Source organism: Botrytis sinoallii (assembly GCF_014898435.1).
Source record: "Botrytis sinoallii strain Bc 23 chromosome Unknown BSIN_003, whole genome shotgun sequence".
Taxonomy (NCBI): Eukaryota; Fungi; Ascomycota; class Leotiomycetes; order Helotiales; family Sclerotiniaceae; genus Botrytis; species Botrytis sinoallii.
This window is the reverse complement of record NW_024066030.1, coordinates 1,845,056-1,864,725: the sequence shown is the minus strand read 5'-3', so window position 1 is coordinate 1,864,725 and position 19,670 is coordinate 1,845,056. Positions and strand designations below refer to the sequence as shown.

The 19,670-nt window shown below is 44.6% G+C and overlaps 6 protein-coding genes across 6 annotated transcripts; 3 read left to right on the top strand and 3 right to left on the bottom strand.

Moving 5' to 3' along the window:
- Nucleotides 1-917: 917 nt before the first annotated feature.
- On the bottom strand, nucleotides 918-3,460 carry EAF02_002251 (uncharacterized protein; the record flags this gene model as incomplete). The annotated part of the gene is made up of 2 exons (XM_038898299.1): nucleotides 918-2,881; nucleotides 2,932-3,460. The coding sequence occupies 2 exons, from the start codon at nucleotides 3,458-3,460 to the stop codon at nucleotides 918-920; spliced, it is 2,493 nt and encodes an 830-aa protein (XP_038761991.1).
- Nucleotides 3,461-4,174: 714 nt separating this feature from the next.
- EAF02_002250 (uncharacterized protein) lies at nucleotides 4,175-5,154 on the top strand (the record flags this gene model as incomplete). The annotated part of the gene is made up of 4 exons (XM_038898298.1): nucleotides 4,175-4,529; nucleotides 4,579-4,672; nucleotides 4,722-4,855; nucleotides 4,913-5,154. 4 exons carry the CDS (start codon nucleotides 4,175-4,177, stop codon nucleotides 5,152-5,154), a joined length of 825 nt encoding a protein of 274 aa, XP_038761990.1.
- Nucleotides 5,155-5,816: 662 nt separating this feature from the next.
- On the top strand, nucleotides 5,817-6,987 carry EAF02_002249 (uncharacterized protein; the record flags this gene model as incomplete). Its single annotated transcript, XM_038898297.1, has 4 exons — nucleotides 5,817-5,972; nucleotides 6,181-6,498; nucleotides 6,656-6,748; nucleotides 6,874-6,987. 4 exons carry the CDS (start codon nucleotides 5,817-5,819, stop codon nucleotides 6,985-6,987), a joined length of 681 nt encoding a protein of 226 aa, XP_038761989.1.
- A 408-nt stretch (nucleotides 6,988-7,395) lies between these two features.
- EAF02_002248 (uncharacterized protein) lies at nucleotides 7,396-11,223 on the bottom strand. Its single transcript, XM_038898296.1, has 6 exons — nucleotides 10,899-11,223; nucleotides 10,806-10,844; nucleotides 10,631-10,748; nucleotides 10,476-10,575; nucleotides 8,088-10,417; nucleotides 7,396-8,028 (listed from the first exon to the last, which is right to left on the bottom strand). Exons 1-6 carry the CDS (start codon nucleotides 11,020-11,022, stop codon nucleotides 7,641-7,643), a joined length of 3,099 nt encoding a protein of 1,032 aa, XP_038761988.1. The 5' UTR covers nucleotides 11,023-11,223; the 3' UTR covers nucleotides 7,396-7,640.
- Nucleotides 11,224-13,758: 2,535 nt separating this feature from the next.
- EAF02_002247 (uncharacterized protein) lies at nucleotides 13,759-15,972 on the top strand (the record flags this gene model as incomplete). The annotated part of the gene is made up of 1 exon (XM_038898295.1): nucleotides 13,759-15,972. The coding sequence occupies one exon, from the start codon at nucleotides 13,759-13,761 to the stop codon at nucleotides 15,970-15,972; it is 2,214 nt and encodes a 737-aa protein (XP_038761987.1).
- Nucleotides 15,973-16,555: 583 nt separating this feature from the next.
- On the bottom strand, nucleotides 16,556-19,311 carry EAF02_002246 (uncharacterized protein; the record flags this gene model as incomplete). Its single annotated transcript, XM_038898294.1, has 6 exons — nucleotides 16,556-17,604; nucleotides 17,672-17,797; nucleotides 17,877-18,762; nucleotides 18,814-18,888; nucleotides 19,001-19,126; nucleotides 19,225-19,311. The coding sequence occupies 6 exons, from the start codon at nucleotides 19,309-19,311 to the stop codon at nucleotides 16,556-16,558; spliced, it is 2,349 nt and encodes a 782-aa protein (XP_038761986.1).
- Nucleotides 19,312-19,670: the final 359 nt, after the last annotated feature.

Below are 19,670 nucleotides of genomic sequence, written 5' to 3'. Positions count from 1 at the left end.
AATCAAGCATTTACTACTCGAGTAAGTTCTTCGAGCATGGTTAAGTTATCATGACGAGTCACCACAACGTTCGATAGAAGTGGTTAGTGTGAGTAGAATACCGCTCCTACGGAATAGCTGCGGGACATATAACAAATGTGTGAGTTACACACGATAGGTAATCCCTATTGGGCTGCAGATCTGCAGTTGGTGGGTGCTTGCCACAGCATCGTGGGGCCGCCGCCAAGTACTCCGCTGCTTGGACAAAATCCCACCATTACCGACCCGATTACTTCTTATGGAAACTCCGACATTTAACGTCAGCCATCTGATATATGGCAACAGAGAGTTCTACTATAGCGGGGCTAACTTCGGAAGAGCTAACTACACCCTGGACGATAAAAAATCGTATACTACGACGTCAATACTGGCTCTTCGATATCATATTTCAAATAGATCATTTCACATTGATCAATCCTTATTTTGAGCTGGAACCGGAATGTACCCCATCAAGCTTACATATCGATGACTACCAGATAGGTAGCCAATTTCATAATTTATCTAACTCGCTCTCTGTGCTTCTGTACGTTCTGTGTTATTAGCCACTAATAAATCAGGTGTACATCACCGTGCGGTGTGAGCCTAAAGAATAAACTAATGATGATCAGATCTCCTGTATGAACATCTTTTGATAGATATCTAATTTTATCTACTAAATATAAAGTCAATTGCCCCAATCCACTTCCACCTATCCATCCATCCTTTTTCCATCCTTTTCATTTCTTTTCCGTAATAAAGTCCATGTAGGCGTTGATCACTGATCATTATAAACCTCCAAGAGTGAACACGAAAGCCCCAAAATACTAGACGCTGAAAATACTTTTATCCAAGTATCCCACCCATATTTTATTATTGTAGCCTTTATGATATCATGCCAATTATACAACGAGACCCATCCCATCGCTTTCTTCTTTTTCTGTGGTGCCAGCTAAGGCACCATATACTCTAATGGGAACAGCAACTTCAAAACTTTCACACTCGAGCCCTTGGACTGCTGCATAGACAACCCCTCGTTCATCATTCGTATATTCTTCCAACAATTCAGGGGATAAATCAATAACCTCGTTATCCACGGTGGTCAGTCTAGGGGTAACGAACTCAATGCGAATACGCCAATCGAGTGATACCCCACTAGTGATGAATTCAGGGGTTGCGGTGACGGGGATTGTAGGAGAAAAGACTATGCGGCGAGCAAAAAGAGTAGATTCAGAGTGCGAAACGTGAACGCGACGAGTAACACGAAATATGCTTGCTTCAGAACGTAGCGCGATAGAGTTGTCGACCTTTTCGGATGTCTCTAAAGCGCAGTGTATTGCATAGCAGGGAATTCCAGCATCAGTAAATTCGATAGCTACGGTGATGGTTTCGCCTAGGCGATATGCCGGCCTAGCTAGCATGACCACCGCAACTCTCTTCCCACCACGAGCAATTTCAAATCTATTTGCACTTTGTTGAGATTCTGTGGCAATGTTGCTGCGAAGGATAGCCATATCAATTGCTTCTTTTGCAGTTGCAGGTTCCTCGATGAGAGATTGGCGTCTAGATCCTATAGTTTCTGTGGGCGATAACAAACCAAAGCTAGAATTTCTTCGTGGCTTCGTTATTAATTCATCAACGTATGCAAGGAACTCGCCCAGATTTGAGTTAGGTTTTTGCGTTTTGTGCGTACTGACTGAAAGCTTTCTAAGTGAAGAACTCAAGCTTTCATCGGACTGCGTGTTAATAGTTTGAATTCGAGCTTGATCTCGAAGTAGTATATATGGTAACATAAGATCATGTCCAAGAAGCTCTCCATGAGAATTAACGCTGCCTAGAAGTCGAAATGGTATCTCAACTGACTTGACTTGTTGCTCCTTGGCACCTCCCGGTCTTTGGGTGCCGATGACTAATTTGTAGGATATCTTTATAGCCTTCCCTCGATGGCTGGGAGGCAGTCCTCTAGGTAGTTTGAAAGAGTATTTGTAGCTGCGACTTTCCCCAGGAGCCAATTTCAAATCCACAAACAAAATCGATTGAGGAGTTGATAGTAAAGGTATGGAACGAGAATTTACCATGCCCCGCATATCTTTCATGCTACTTAGCTCGCCGCCCCCTAAAAGACCACCTATTGATTCGCCTATGCTTCCCCAACCAAATGTTCGCAAAAGACTACTGTCCCTTTTATTCGTTTCGACTCCAATTACACCACCACCCTGCCCCCCGACTGCACCTTTTCGCTTCACTTCTTCGAATGGCGCTTGACTAATTAAGGATGGATCCAGCATAAAAGACCCATGGATTTGAGCATAGCCCATCATGAGCGTCTCTGGTACCCTGTGACTGCTACTGGGAGCTAAATTTGAAGACCGTTTTATATGGTGCCCACTGTAAGGTGGCATCCGATTTGATGGTTGTGGTAAATATTCTGAAGCGAGGGTGTCCGTCGAATTGTTGCTTAAAGTATAGAATTCCCCGCTACTTCGTGGTGTGCCACCCATGCTTGATGGTGAGAGTATTCTTGCAATAGGTGCAGGTGTTATTTGGTCGGGAATACTTAGGACAGTATCTCTAGATCTGGGCGAGAGCAGCCGACTATCATGAGATTTGTGACTTGCGCTATCATCTTCAACGCGTGAATTACGTCGACTTTCTATCGAAGGTGAGGTGGTTGCTGGAAATTTAAAGGCTGGAGCAAGTGGGGTGGAGTCTTTCCTTCTTGCTAGATGTGACCCAAGCCCTGATGTTGTTGGCAGATTGCTTGTACCTGTATTTCGCCGCGGAGAATTCGGTACAGATGAATTCGGTGGGAAAGAGGAGCCCATTAAGGGCGAAGGGTGAGGCGGTATACGAGAATTAAGTGGTGCTAGAGGATATTAATGACCATTTATTGTCTTGCGACTCGGGAACGTTTACCTGTCATGGGTCCTCCATTAACTCCATTCCTTCGCGGAACGATTTGCAAGCTTGCAGAACGACCATGTCCTCTACCACCTCTACCAGGCATTTCAGTGAAGCTTCCGTGGCTGGCGACTTCATCAATGGCACTTTCGCTAGCTCCCATTGATATAATAGACACGGACCGCTTATGACCTTCCCCTCCTCTTCCGGGCCTCGATGTTCCATGACTCCATTGTTCTGATTGTTTTGAATGTACTGATTCGGGTGGTATTGTCATAGAAAGAGATGATCGATGACCACCTCTGCTTGGAACTCCAGACCGCGGGCTCAGGGCTGAATTTTTGATCTGTGACGGAGGTCTCCTGTGTCTTTCGGGTGACTGTAGCGACCCATTGGGTCCGGGTGGATGTAATGATGATTTTGATGACGCCGGGGATGTTGCGACATTTTTGAAAGTGATTTGACACTCTATATCTTCGCCCGCGAATACAGTTTGTTCTTTCCACTGTATGAAAACGCGAATATTACTTTGAAGGGTTGACATTTCGCTGTATGGGCAATTGACGCTCCTCCTCTTCGAAGGAGATCTAATCTACCAGTCATGAATGCAATCGCAATACCTTCGATTCCAATGAATCTACCCGCATAGTGAAACAATGAAAAAGCTTTCAATTGAGGACCCTATTCTGACTAGCATCTATGAAGCTTTTTGAAGATTGATAAAGTATGAATTATTATTACTAGGTATTTAAGCTTCTGACCACCGAGAAGCATTAGGTGTTAGGTCAGACTATCGGTTACTGTAGTCTATTCTATGTGAAGGCTAGATCAGAAGGAAGCGGAGGGAAAGCGCGGCGGGATTGCGATTGGCGATTGGCGACTGGCGATTGGCGATTGTGTAAGGGTAGCTGAGCCAACCAGAATAAACCTCAGCGTGGTGTAAACAATACCATTATCTACGATACTCTACCTACCTACTCTTCCATCTCGTAACGATAACGCTGCATTACGTTCGATAATCTCTTTGTTGTTCGGCGCAACTACAACACCTCTCGTAATTACAATATCCAACCTTCTCCACTCCAACCGCAAAACAGTGAGTGTTTAAGATTGTAAAAGCTGTGTAACTACCCCTTCCATCCCTACTTTGTTATTAATTACCCAGCTAACTTGTGGAATGTAGAAAACGCTCCTCATTTTAAAGCAAGATGACTTCCTTCATCACCACCGTGTTAGTGATCCTTATTTCTTCATAATGATGGCTTCTTTTCTCGCATATTGGAGTCCCCGAACGAAGCAATCACCACCGATAAATGGACTCACAGGATCTGATTCTGCAGCAACAGTTTCAGTGAAACTGGAATCTGTAGAGGAAGTGGATGACCCATTCTTTACAGAATCACCTGAACCTGCGCATGTGCCATCTTACTCACAAGGAGGAAACAATAGGAATCAACGTACACGAAACCAATTTCGACCACGAAATGCGCATAAAGGCACAACGAGCTACCAACTGCGACAATATGCTGAAGCAACACTTGGCGGTGGTAGTTTGAGGAAGGTGGTCAAATTGCCAGAAGGTGAAGACGAGAATGAGTGGCTTGCAGTCAATAGTAGGAAATCATATGACACACAAGTTGAAATGAGCTTACGATACAATAGTGGTGGACTTTTACAACCATATAAATTTACTTTACGGTTCAATTACAGAGTTTTGCTCTCCACAATCGTGTCCTGAAATGAAGGCTACGGATGAGTATGAAATTCACTTGTGAACTTTGTAAATCAATGCTAATATGCCACAGGTTCGAATATCTTTGGCAAGACAACGAGAATTTCAAACGACCAACCAAAATGCCTGCGCCAACTTATATTGAACATTTGATGGCCTGGGTTCAAGCCAGTATTGACAATGAAACTGTTTTCCCAAGCAGAATTGGTATGCACTTTAACACTATCTATCAGCTTCATACTATGAGTTTCTAACCTCAAATAGGTGTCCCTTTTCCAAAAGGCTTTTCAACCATGATCAAACAAGTCTTCAAGAGAATGTACCGAGTCTATGCCCATATCTACTGTCATCATTACCCTGTCATTCGTGAGCTTGGGTTAGAGGCCCATCTTAATACAAGCTTCAAACATTATGTTCTCTTCATTGATGAACACGATCTTGCAAGCGGCAAAGACTTTTGGGGTCCTCTGGGTGATCTGGTCGACAGTATGCTTAGGACTGATTAGAAGATTGATTGATGACGAGATCATGATGCATGTATTCATTCTATTGGCGTTTAAGGGCATACCCAGGTAATTCTGGAGTCACAGGACGGGGAAGGACTTCTAGGCCGGTTGGTTGGCGGATTGGACCGAAAAGGTATGGGGAATGGGGATGAAATTATCATCATAGTGTACTTATAGGTTACCAGCGAGCAATCGTCAAATATTGACTTTCAATGATTTCTGTCAATCAGGAGTTTTATTTGTATGAAGAAATGCGTTCTTTGCTTGTTGTGTTTGAATTTTATCTATAGAGTGAACGTAGGACGCGAATCGCTTTCATCGGAGTATTTCGGGAAGGAACTGGGGGCTCTTGCACTTTCTTCTCACTAATCTTTAAATATAAATCAACAAACTAAGATTCAAGCATCTCTGGAGGGTGATATTTCACACGTACTAGTCCAACAATTAAAATATCCATCCTAAGCACACTCATCCCACCTAATAAGAGTTTCCACCCAAGCTTCGGGCAAAATCGCTTCAACAAAGCATCTACCACGTGACTTACGATCGGCTCGAAAATCCAAACTTCCGGGCACCTCTGCACAATCCTGTCATTAAGCTCTCTTACTACCTACCATCTCCCCTCCACAAACGGACCAATTGAGACGATAAAATCCGCAAATATGCTTTCGAGTCGAACTCTTCTCCGCGCCCAAAAGGCAGCTGGCGCCCCAAGGGTCTTGACCCAGGCTGTCCGAAATTATGCGGCTCCTGCTGCGGTGGATAGCAAGCCCCCAGTCGCTTTGTATGGTGTCGATGGTACTTATGCTAGTGCTTTGGTATGTGTGATTTCTTTGTTTGGGGCTTGGGAGAGGAAGTGCGGGGGTTGAGGAGGAGGTTCCCAGGGAGGGTGGAAGGGTGGGAGAAAGTGGAGGGGAAAGATGGACATGAAGGAGAGGAGGAGGGGATTGTTGATCATGAAGGGCAACATTGACACTGGCACTATCACCCACACCAGAAACGTAGCTAACCATCGATACCCTACAGTACACCGCAGCTAGCAAGACCTCTACTCTCGACAGCGTCGCCCGCTCCCTCCAATCCCTCCACAACGTCTTTCAAAGAGACGCCAAGCTCGAAACTATCATGCGAGCACCCACTCTCTCCGAAGCCGACAAATCTCAAATCATCCAGGAGCTCCAAAAACACACTGGTGGTCAAGATAAGGGTGATACTGTTAAGCACTTTTTGGAGACTTTGGCCGAGAACAATAGATTGTCGCTTTTGAAGGGTGTTTGCGAGAAATTTGGAGAGTTGATGGGGGCTGCTAGAGGTGAAATTGAATTGATTGTTACCAGTGCTTCGGTGGGTTTTACTCTTCTTTATTTCTTGGGATTGTAGGATAGAGCTAGGGAGTGGGAGTGGGAACGCTGGGGAGGGGTGATCATGTAGTGAAGCTCTGGGGAGCAATAATGGGCATATCTAAGGAAGAACCAAAGCTAACATAACATCCGCCAAACAGCAATTAGACTCCAAAACCCTCAACCGTCTCGAATCCGCCGTCGCTAAGTCCCAATACGTCGGTCAAGGCAAGAAGCTCAAGGTTACCAACAAGGTTCGTTACACATACTCCATTTCCACGCCTACTTTCCCCTCATACACTTTAACACACGTTTTCCCCTCCCTACCACTACCATCAGCACCAGAACCATCAAAAAGCTATTGCTAACACACCTCAAGGTCAACCCTGACGTCCTCGGTGGTCTCATTGTCGAAATCGGCGACCGAACCATCGATCTCAGCGTCTCCAACCGTCTCGCCAAGATGAACAAGTTACTCACTGATGCTTTGTAAACTCATCGCCATCACAAACCACACACAATGTTTCTCACGATTTTCAAAAGTTTCCCGGAATCATCGGTTTCCGGAATGAATGAGATGTTTTCCTTGGGCTATTTGGTCAACGGCTTGGAGGAACGGGGAGGGAGAGAGTGGAGCGGAATGCTTGGAAAAGGGGTGTAGGGGAAGAGAGTCGACATTCACCTAAATCTACCTTTACCTACCTGTACATGAGTAAGAATAGAAATGGAATGGAGTGTTTTCTCACATGATTTTTTAAGGAGATATTTTGTACTAGCTGAAACAGATAATATGATTGATTACATGTGAAGCGAAGAAACTTGGTATGCTCACCCGATCCCAATAATTTCTCGCAATCCTCTTGGTGTTCTTCAAGGTACTGCACTCCCAAAAAGGAAACGAATCACGATTAACGCATTTGCTCTCTATTTCATAGCTCGCTTAATTACACGCATGCACCTATCCAAAATCTATCTACCAGAATTTTTTGAACCCTATAAGCTCCGCGCTAGCTCTAGCTCTTTATCTATGTGTTTTTTTGCTTTGAATATTGATTGTCTCTTACGCATGCACGCCGGTTTTCTACTTCTCTACTTCCTCTAGACTCTAGCCATCTCATCTTCTATTTATCATCTCCCTTCCCTTGACTAGTCCTCATCCAACTGCGCCTCAAACTCATCTCCCACGTTGTCAGCCCACGCACTGTCATGACTTCTCACTCTATGCAACTGTTCGCTAACATAATTGGCCACATGTCTATCAGCCTCCTCCCTCTCTCTCAATCTTTGTTCATCCATGGGCGCTACACTTCCTTCTCTCTCACGTTGTTCTTCATCGTCATCATGTTCGTGATCTCCGAAATCTGAACGTGCACCAATGGAACGAGCAGTTGAAGTCCGACGGAGATGATATGGCTTTGGAGATTTTTGGGATTTGTTTGCTCCACCTGCAACGTGGCGGGTGAAGATATCGTCAAAGTAGTGGTTCATTCCTGAAGAAGGGGTGCGAGGGGTTTGGGGGAGACGGCAAGAGATTCTGGAGTTCATATTAGTACTTTATTTAGAATCGAGACTTGAGCATTAGGAAGTACTTACCCAGTATCGTGAATCATCCTGGCAATTAAACCAGTCCAACCGCATTGATGCGTAGCACCCAAACCACGACCACTATCACCATCAAAGAACTCGTAGAACCACAAGTTGTCCTTCCAGTTGGGATCAAAGTCCAGGATGTCATTACCATCGTTAATAGCACGACGTCCGTCATCACCACGAGCCATAAGATGTTGAAGACGATGCTGGATCTCTTCGGAAACATGACCAAGATGCATCATATCTCCTGATCCAGTAGGACATTCGACTTGCAATGATGGCCCATAGAACATATAGAAGCGTTGTAGAGACTCGACGAGCAGGAAGTTGACACACAGCCAAATTGGACCTCTCCAGTTACTGTTGCCACCAAACATACCACTGTCTGAATCTCCTGGTACGTATTGAACACCGAATTTCTGGCCATTTACATCCATTGATACTGGGTTCTTTTCGTGGTATTTTGACAACGATCGAATACCATGTTCACTGAAGAATTCATCCTCATCCAACATGCGTTTCAAGATCTTCTCGAGACGATCTTTGCTCACAAGTGATAACAAGATTCGGTTACCCTTTCCTCTCTTCTGGATACTAGCCATGTTACGTTCAGCAACGTCATGTCGGTTCTCTACAAACCAATCAACTCTCTTTTTAAAGTTTGGTAATTTGTTGATGAGCTCTGGCTCCAGGGTGAGAGTGGCGTATAATGGAATCAATCCTACCAGGGACCTGACAGGTAACTGTTGGGTCCATGGTCCACCATAGGAGATAGCATCATAGTAGAAACCATCTTCGTCGTTCCACAAAGATTTCTCTCCAGAGCCAGACTTGTAAGTCATGGCATCACTAATGAGCATGAAATGCTCGAAGAACTTGGAAGCGATATCTTCGTAGATTCGGCGATGCTTAGCTAACTCCAATGCAATGTTTAACATGCACAGGCAGTAAAAAGCCATCCATCCGGTACTGTCTGCTTGCTCTAAAGTACCTCCAGTTGGAAGCGGCTCAGAACGATTAAAGAGACCAATGTTATCCAGGCCGAGGAAACCACCTTCAAATACATTCTTTCCGTCGAAATCCTTGCGATTAACCCACCAGGTAAAATTGAGAAGTAATTTCTGGAACACTCGTTCCAGGAAATCGAGATCTTGACGTCCATACAACTTTCTCTCGATTTTGAATGTTCGGAATGTGGCCCAAGCATGTACAGGTGGGTTGACATCTCCAAAGTTCCATTCGTAGGCGGGAAGTTGCCCATTGGGATGCATGTACCATTCTCTGGTGAAAAGATCCAATTGCTTCTTAGCGAAATCTGGATCAATCATGGCAAGTGGAATACAATGGAAAGCGGAATCCCATGCTGCGAAGAAAGGATACTCCCAAGAATCTGGCATAGATAAAATATCATCCAAATACATATGCTTCCAGTTTAAGTTCCGAACAGCTTTACGGTCGGGTGGAGGTGGAGGTTGGGCTGGGTCGCCATTCGCCCACTGGTCCCAGATGAAGTGATAATGTTGTTTGCACCACATCATACCAGCAAACGCTTGTCTTTGAATGTTTCGGAGATCGTCAGCCATTGGCAAAGGACTGATACGGTAGTAAAACTCGTCAGCTTCATCCTTTCTCTTGTCCATAGTGTTATCGAATTCTTCTTCGTCCAAGTAATCTGTGTACTTTTGGGACATTCTGAATCTGACCACAGCACACTCTCCTGGTGCCACTCCGCCACCCTCGTTGAAACTATACCAAGCTGCAGACTTGGTTCCGTGTTCCTTAGGGTTGATTGCCTTCTTTTCTCGGTCTACGATATAACGATGGAATGCATCCTTGACATATGGTTGGGCATTCTTTCCCTTGTACAAGAGGGCATTGTTTGTATCGTTCTCCGTGAAAATCAATTCAGGTTGAACATCGACACCACTGGGTCCAACACCCGGAGAAGGAGACAAGATCATGTATCGTTCGCCTAGCTTGTGATGACGAGCGTGGGCGGCATTCTCGCCAATCTTACTGATTTTTGGCTTCTTGTCCTCGGCCTCATGACCCCAAGCCCAAGTATTTCTAAACCAGAGATGGGGAATAATGTGTAATGGTGCTGGCTCGGGGCCCCGATTCCACGCGGTCACTCGGAAAAGGAGCTCGTCTGGATTCTCCTCATCTTTTGCAGTCTCAATGTAGATATCCCAGTATCGGTCGTCATCGAAAATACCAGTGTCCAGAATTTGATATTCATTTTCGTCTTTCCCTCGTTTGGCGTTCTCTGCGATCAAATCCTCGTACGGAAACTTCTTTTGGGGGTATTTGTACAAGTATTTCATGTAAGAATGCTATATAGATTTGTCAGTCTTCCTGAATGTATACAAAGCTGCTGGGTACTTGACTAACCGTTGGAGTGTTATCAACATGGAAATGTGCCTCCTTGATACTCTCTCCGTGATTTCCTTGTGGGTTCGATAATCCGAAGAGACGTTCCTTTAAGAAGTCACTGTATTCTGGTCAGTTTCCAAGCATTATATTTACAAACTGCAAGCTATACTCACTCTTCTTCGTTCCAGAAGGCAAAAGCAACGTTCTGTAAACCATGTGTATCCGAGACACCGGCAATACCATCTTCTCCCCATCTGAAAGCTCTGGATCTTGCATGTTCATGAGGGAAATCTGCCGATTGTTAGGGATGCACAAAATACTATCGAAAAGGTTGGAAGTGAAACTTACGACTCCACGCATCTCCATCGGCACTGTAATCCTCTCGCACTACGGATCGATGTCAGTAATGATAAGCTCACAAATACTTTCCGAGAGAAATACCTGTAGCCCACTGCCTCTCAGCAACGTAAGGTCCCCATTTCTTCCAATACTTTGTTCTCTCACGGTCCTCCTTCAAGCGTTTCTCTTCCTCCGACAAATATTCATGGGAATCGATTTGTACCATGGTGAAGTTGTGGTGGGGTAAGAGTTGACAATGCCGATCACAGATATTGGTTTCACTCGATTCGCAGATAGCGGAATCTCAATCAACCAACCGTTGGTTTTCTTGAAGACTGTTGTTGATTTTGAGTGAGTGCGGTTATGTCTTGGGAAGAGATGTCGAGAAGAGGGAAATAATTAGTGTCGGCGCATATGGCAAAGGTAAAAGGGACGGGGGGGGGGGGAGAGGGGGGAGGGTTAAGGAAGCTAAAGACTGGCGTGAAAAGGTGTGGTGTGCTACTTGAGATATGCACGCAGATAGGAAAAATCGATCTGTTTCCTACACGAGTAAGAAAGGAATAGGGTAAAAGGGTAAAGCAAGGTTGTGAGCAATGAGCATGCAAGCCATCGACGATTTAAGAGGATGGTTAGTTTCTGATTCTTAGTTTATCTGCCTCGTTCTAGATGTATTTGTTGGTCTTGGGTGGATGAATCTTCATATTAAAAATATCTACTTAGGACAACAAGGGTGGAGTGAAGGGAGGGTAGGTAGGCTGAGGTAGGTAGGTAGGTGCGAGGGAGGTGCTAGGTTGCTAGGTAGCTAGGTACGAAAGCTTCGGTGTGCATGGTGGGTGCATTGTGCAAGCGGCTATCTGGAGTGACGTATTGAGTGAAGTTCGACTTTTGACTTTGAGCTTCACCCAGCCGTTTCCGAGTTGGCGCCACCATTTTCACATCTCCGAGTGTGCAGTGTGTACCTAGTACGTACGGATTGTGTTCCTGGTGGATTGGCGGTTCGAAGAATACCTCGAAGAATATCTCGAAGAATATCTCGAAGAACATCTCTCAGAATATCTCTCAGTAGTCGCAAACTTAATTCTCTTTTATAAATTCTAATCAAATTGAGACTACATACCTACCATGATACTTTCACGACCCTTCAAGATCTAAATGATATAAAACACAAGCACGCTCACGACGAGGTGAATCCTCGGCAGGCCGGAGTTCACACACAGAACGGACCTCTCCACTCATCCAGGTTTTGAAAATTGGAGAAGTTGGAGGAGTTGGAGGAGTTGGATGTCGGATATTGGATATTTGGAGATATATGAGGGAAAGTGGAGTGAACCAGGTTTAGAAAAGATCTTTTCTAATCTACTCCGTACTCCTCCGTGTTACTATCGACTAGGTACCCCACTAGATTTGTTGGATTGCAAAGCCTCAACAACAAATAACGACAACAACGACAACACCCAACGCTAAAGAATGAACAATTCATCGTGAATACGAAATGATTCACAATGGGCGTCGTTGGGCTTCATTGCATCTTAATGAGGCAGAGAAGCGTTCTTTTCACATCTTTTTTCCTTTTTTCTCTTTTTACCCCTCCATCTTTGCTGGGATCAAACGAACTCGAAGCATGGACTCACCTTAGCTAAGCAGCTTACTTGACAACGAGAGGGGAGGGGCTGGCTCGCTGATAGAGCTTTTCATCTCTTCCTCTTCCTCTTCCTCACATACTTTTCTGGTCAGGATCACGTGCAACATCAATCACATCAATCGCTCCTCGAGACTTAGGTATATCACTCCCATCAAGCTGTCCAAGGTTTGCACGGGATGAAATATGATGTTGGTCTCTATACCAAGTCAAACACGAGTCTCGAATCTCATAGTGGGTCTTTAACGTTAAACATGCTAGGTATTTCACACATTCTATCTCGGTCGTTGAAAGGTCACCATATATCAAAAGAGTGTCGGACCTCCTTAAGAAAATAAGAAGTTCGCACTATGGACAGAAAAGCAAAGAAATAAAATAATAATTCCGTCATATGATGCCTACTTCTAGTGAAGAGCAATTGGGTCCATTGAAGTGCACGTGAAGTGTTGATTAATCAGCCTCAAATCTTCACATCGCGTCCTCATATACTTGCGATCGCCTGCAGAAATTTCGAGACAAGACATCATCATTATCATATAAACATTGCTACATCCGAAAGACCGATTCCTTGAATCCAATGTCCGATAGAAAGCAACAGATGAAAGCTTAGGTCATATTGCTACCGCTCAGTGGCGCTGAGGTTGAAAAAATCGTGTACATGCCAAAGATCTCCAATTATCCGAATATCGCCGCAGTCCCTCGTTCAACTGTTTACATGCCTCACAAAAATGAGACGTCAGTGCTTGTTACTTCATGAAAATATCCTTACGCAACAATTGATGAAAATGATGCTGATTTTGACTCTCACGGCTAACCATGACAAAACAGCACTGCGGAGGCGGAATACCATATCAATGGATCAACGGGCTATCAAGTCAATGTATGCTTATCAGCTTCGTCAAAATTGACGATCTATCAAATTGTCCTGTATCTTTTAGCTTCTTTCCATCTACAATTGAGGTTCGTTCTAAGAGATCACATTCATCATGTGCTTGCAACATTTTCCTAGATTCTATCAGGACTTGTTTCCTTTCTCGGACCTGTTCACAAGTGGACAAAGCCATCGCAGTGCCGAGGATCGAATAACGTTCTTTTTCTTTTCGTGGACTACTTCTGGCTTTGTCCATTCTAGGTCAACCTTTGTCGGCCGCTCAATATCAAAGAGGTACTCTAGATATCAGATATTGAAACTATTTCTCAACAGTGCAAAGACAAAGAAGCCATGCGCAGTTATTATGCGTGTGGTTTTCATACTTGAAATCTATATTCTCGAATAATTCAGCTCTCTCTCTCAAACATCGATACTTCATAACGATTTGCAAAATGTCAGGTAAAAAGACTCTGAGGGAACAATTTGCAGCCATCCGCGCTCGCGAAGCAGGCAAAAGCAGCAGGCCCACTACATCCAATGAAGAAGAACAAGACATAACCGAATCTCCCGTAGCCCAACCCGAAGCTGCGAAGCTCAACCCCCATGGACGTGCGGGCAAGCAGAGTGGGGATCAGATGAGAGCTTCGTTGACAATAGCTCGGATAGAGCAGCGAAACAACGACAATGAATTGCAAAGCATCAGAAGAAGAGCCACGGTGTCACACGCCCAACAGAACCGTTCTCTCTTCTCGAGACTAGCAAGACAAACAACGATATCTCAGGCTGAAATACGGACAGACCTTGCGCCAGAAATCGAACAATTGAGTTACAAGTTGGAAAGTCAAAACGAGATTCTCAGAACCTTGGGTGAAAATACCGATAAACACACCGAGGACAATAGAGTTCTAAGCAGGGCAGTCGACGAAAGCATTGCCAAAGCCAAAGAATATCAAGCCAAAGTACACGAGCAAAATTTGCTAATAGCTCGGTTGGAAAGCGAACTTGCAACTATTAAGGCCAAGGCTAGTGCGTTGCAGACAAGCAATGAAACATGTTCTGTAGATAAGATATCCAAAGATGAGAAGATCACAAAACTTTTCAGATTGTTGGCCGAAAGCAATCGACAACTGCGAGAATCAGAGGAAGCCAGAGCAGCAGCGCCAAAGTCTCCAAGTCCCTCCATCGATGCAGCCCATATCCAGAGTATCAAAATCAAGGATAGCGCAGCCGACAAAGAAGAGATCACCATCTTGAACTCGAAAGTTTCAGCGCTTGAAGAGGAGTTACATGCTGCAAGGGTGCAACTCAAAGAACTAACTCTCAAAGCAAGACAGATGGCTGAAAATCACGCAAACGAGATGGCAGAGCTCACAGAGGCAAAAGATGATCTTTCAATCGAAATGACTTGCATGAAGCAAAGTCTGATCTCCCAGAAGGAAGCTGCTGAGAAGCAGCTAGAAGAGATGGTAATTCTTGTGAAGAAGCTCAAGCTGGAGTTAATCGAAAGCAAGGGTAATTTCCGATCTTGGTTGCGGATCAGACCTCCGCAAGGCACTCTCGGCAAGCAACCTATCTCTATCAAGGGTGGTGATTCTGTCGAAGTCCTTGATCGACATGGCACTGCCAAAACCTTCAAATTCGATCGTGTCTTTGCCCCTGAAGCCAACAACGCCGTTGTGTTTGGTGACTTGAGCGAAATTCTCGAAGCTGCCCTTCAAGGCTACGATATTACTATCCTTGCATATGGACAAACTGGCTCTGGGAAAACATATACCATGAGTGCCATGCTCGACATGGCAATGGAACAAATTTTCACTCAGCTTGCCAAATCCTACGGATCAGACTACAGCGTCCAGGGCCGTTGCATCGAAGTGTACGAACAAAAGGTCTACGATCTTTTCAAGCCAGCACGCGAACAACTAAAGGTATCAACCGACTGCAGCGGCATGTGGCCCATCCGTGACCAGTTGCTTCAAGTACACACTGCTCCTCTCCACAGCCTTGAATCCGTTCAAGAAATGGTCCAGGAAATAAACAAGAATCGTACCTCAGGTCAAACTGCGAAGAACGACACTTCATCCCGATCCCACATGTTTTTATCCTTCCAGGTAAAAGCATCCAAGACCGAACAATCGGGCGCCATCACCACCACCCGCTCCGGAATCACATTCGTCGATCTCGCCGGCTCCGAATCCTTGAAAAATGTCACTGATCGCGTGTCAGAAACTCAGGCTATCAACGCCGAACTTTCTGCACTAAGATCGGTGCTCACATCCATGGGAACAAACCAACCGCGAATCCCCTTCCGCGACACACAACTCACTAGGTTACTCCAAGACGGTTTCACGACCGGCAAAGTCCTCTTCATTCAAGCAGCTAGTCTGGGCGAATTGGAGGAATCGATCCACACGATGGATTTTGGAGGCTTGGTTAGTAAAGTGACGCAGAAGAAGCCGGCGAAGAATGTGATTACAGCATTCGCGGGCACGGAACCGGCTGCCGCAGGAGAAGGAAGATCAACGCCAACAACGCCGACGACTCCGACCCCGATGAAACCGGCGACGGGTACGCCTAGTACGAGAGGTGCTAGGGGTGGCTCGAGAGGTGGTGCTTCGGGGAAAAGTACACCCACTCCGAGAGGGGGCGCGAAGAAACGAGGAGTCTGAGAGGAGGTGATGATGATGATGATAAGGGGATTTGGGTTTGGAGTTGGAGGATTTGATTCTTTCGGATGGACTTGCATTTCTTTTTATTGGTATTTGTTCTTCTTAGAAACTGGTTACGAGGTAGAGACTATGATTCATATATAAATATAAAGTATAAAACATAAACATAAAATACAAAATAAATCGATTGATGATATATTTGATACGAGGAATTAGATGTGATAGTGTTAGTGATAGGTATAATAATAGGTAATAATAGGTAACAATAGGTAGGTACTAATAAATTAAAAAGAGATATAAGACACTACTCTCTAAATTTAGATTTACATATCCGTATCCGTATTCAAATACAAATGCATAAAATCCAAAATCTCCCCATTTCAATCCCAATGTCATTCATAAATGATAAGAATCACATCATACTCGTATATAGATTAAGATCTTATATACCCATACCCCCCTCCCCTTAGAATATCTCGCTTTTTAACTCTGATTTGAATTGCATACTTTTATATACCTACCTATCTAGCCAGCCAGCCAGCCAGCCAACTCTCTCCTCTCCTCTGTAGATTGCTCTACCATCTCAAATCCCCATCTCTACAGTCTCCATCCTCACGTCTAGAATTTTGTAACTAGATACTTCCTTTAATCTGTCAAGCATAGTCGATATGATTTCTCTTCTCACGGTCTCGTTCTCCTTTTCTTCACCATCATCTTTCTCTTCCTCATCATAATGTAAACGACGAGGTGCAAGTTCCGGACTCGAGTCGAACTTTTTAATTTCGTGCGGGGGATTGTCGGTATTTTTATGTTTGTTTTCTTGATGATTGAATGTGAAAGATGAGGTTGGGGGTGTGGAAGCTACCAAGGAGGTGTAGGTGTATGATGAAGAGGGAGGAGCGGGGGAGGGTGTGTAGTGAATTTTTCCTTGGGGGAGAGCTGGAATTGGAGTTGGAGTTGGAGTTATAGGGTCGAGTTTGATATTTGTGGTGGGAGAACCGTTTTCTTCGTATCTCCAGGATAGGAAACCTTTTTCTTCTTTCTCTAGATTTCGATCTGGACTTCGATTCCCATCCTTCTCTTCCCTTGACACTCCCACCAGATTATCCAGCAAAAGAATCCCAATCCACTGGCCCGTCTCGCGACTAAAAACGCAGAAATCGTGGAAACCTATCTCCCTATCTTGTTCGTCCTCATGATCACTCTTGATAATTTGCGTAGAAGATCTATACAGAGAAGTGGTTTCGAAAACCATAGGTACGAATGTGCCTTGCAGGGTTTTTCCTTCGTCGGTGGTGTACTCCACATCTTCGATGCAAAACCATAATTCTTCGTATGTTTCTGGAGAGAGGTCTACGTTTTCGTCTTTGGATGTTTCGGGGGTGTTGAATACCCAGCGAGTCAAGCGCCAGGAAGCGGTGGAAATACATCCGGGGTGGATAATGCGAAAGTTGTTGGAATCGATGGGGAAGAAGTTTTGGAGAAGGGTGCGTGAGGTGCTAAAGGTTAGTGTTGCTGTGGTTTTTGAGAGGGTTGAATTGAGGTGGGGATTTGAAATTGGCGGGGTTCTAGATCCGGATGAGGTCTGTTTGGTTGTATATTGATGGGGAAGTCCGGGAGAGGGGAGCGGTCCTAGAAAATGGGGTATGATTAAGATGGGCTAGAGATCAGAGTGACAACTTGATTGGTGAAGACGTACCGAAACTAGCGGGTCTTAGATAGTAAGCAGAAAGATGGGGATTGCGTTTCCACATCCATTTTCGGAGTTGATGGGTCGAATTATCCCATTCGTCATGCTGCAAGTTGTGGTTCACGAATTGGCGAACTGGATAGAGATATTAGTATGACATCAAGGTATACCCAAAAAGAATGATGATGTGGAAAAAAAAGGAAAGATGACGCACTATCAATGATCACATCATCTCCCTCCACAGGATCTCTCCCCAAAACCCTCGAAAATTCCTGAATCCGATGAGCTCTCCCCATTCTGATTTCCTCGTATAATTTCAACCGTTCTTGAATATCTTCTTTTCCCACATCGCCCGGGAGAACCACTGCTAAAGCAGCAGCATCCTCAATAGCACTGCCGGCCCCTTGACCTTGATGAGGCAGATATGGATGTGCTGCGTCGCCTAGCAATACAAGATTTTCCTTTGTAAAAGTGGGGAGTGGATGCATGTCAAGAAGACGCCAGACTTTGAGGGAGCCGGTTGCATTTGTATCAGAGGTATCAGACACAGGAGCCATTTTCAATAGTTCCAACATATCTTCATCCCAACCCTCATAAATCTTCAACAAATTCTCCTTATCACCTCCCTTTCCCCATCCTTCGTCATTATCCGTATTTTCAGACAATGCATTAGGATGTAAACAAACGAAGTTAAGTAAGGAATTAGAAGAAGTTGGATAAATTATCACGCGCCGATCCGTCCCAAACCACATGATCAATTCCCCATCTTTCTGCATGAATTTTGCGGTTTTGGGGTTAGAGAGAACGGAGGAACGGGAGAGAAGAAAACGATAGGCACTTTTCCCACACGCGAAAGGGGAGATTTTGCATTCTGGGGTTTGGACAAAGGAGCGAGTGAGGCTGTGGACGCCGTCTGCGCCGATGATCAAATCGCCGGTGCAGGATGTACCGTTTGAGAAATACACGGTGGATGTAGTGGGGTCGAGAGTGGTTACTTTGTGGGAAGTGAGGAGGGTAATGGGAGGGTGTGGGGGAGATAATGCGAGGGCTTTGGATTTAAGATGGGAGTGAAGTTGCACGCGGTGGGCTAGAAACCAGGGCTAATGAGGAATCAGTTAGTTTTTTTAAGGAGTGGGAGTAAGGGGAAATACATGATGCCATTGCTTGTCTTCCTCGATTAGATCCATAGTTCGGTTCAACGAACCGGATGATGTGTACTCTGTCATCTAGATTGAACAGTTCACATTAGTGACTGAGCAGTATGAATAGGCATGATCTTCAAAAAATAAGAAGAAAATTATCAGACAAAAGCCGAAAGCAAATAATCTCCAAGCTCACCCAATTCAGAGAATTTGCACCGCTTTCCTCCAGGAATACACCCAATCTTTTCAATATTCCATTCGCATTCGGTTGAATATGAATCGCAGCACCATATTCCGAGGCAAATTGGGATTGTTCGAAAACCTGTAATATCCTCGTGAGCTTAGAAACCAGTGATAAAACTTAGCTTCTTGCAGTGAAGCATGGCTAATAAGGGTGAGAAATGGGTTGGACAGATGTACAGTAACTTCATGACCCTGTTCTCTCAAAGCAATTGCCGCAGTTAAGCCACCAATGCCAGCTCCTACGATGATGATCTTGAGGGGCATGGTAGAGATTTTGGTAAGAAATACTCAAGTCTATTGCTTTTTCTTTGAATTGAATTCAATTTGCAAGCTTTCGTCGATTATATGAAATTTGGGAAAAGGTGACAAGGCAGTGAAGTAGGATTGCCGTTTCTGTGATGTCGTACTGGCAATTCTTGAGACTAATGACAACGCAGCTGAATAAACAGTCTCGCTTGTTGTGTAGCAAGCAGCTCCAGCTGTTTATGCATCCATTCATTAGTGCTGCATGGAGTGGAACCAATCAGATGTATACACGAACATAATCTCAATCATTACTTTGATTATGATTTGATTGTTTCCTTTTCTAATAATAAGTATTTAAGGTTTTTTCATCTATCCCC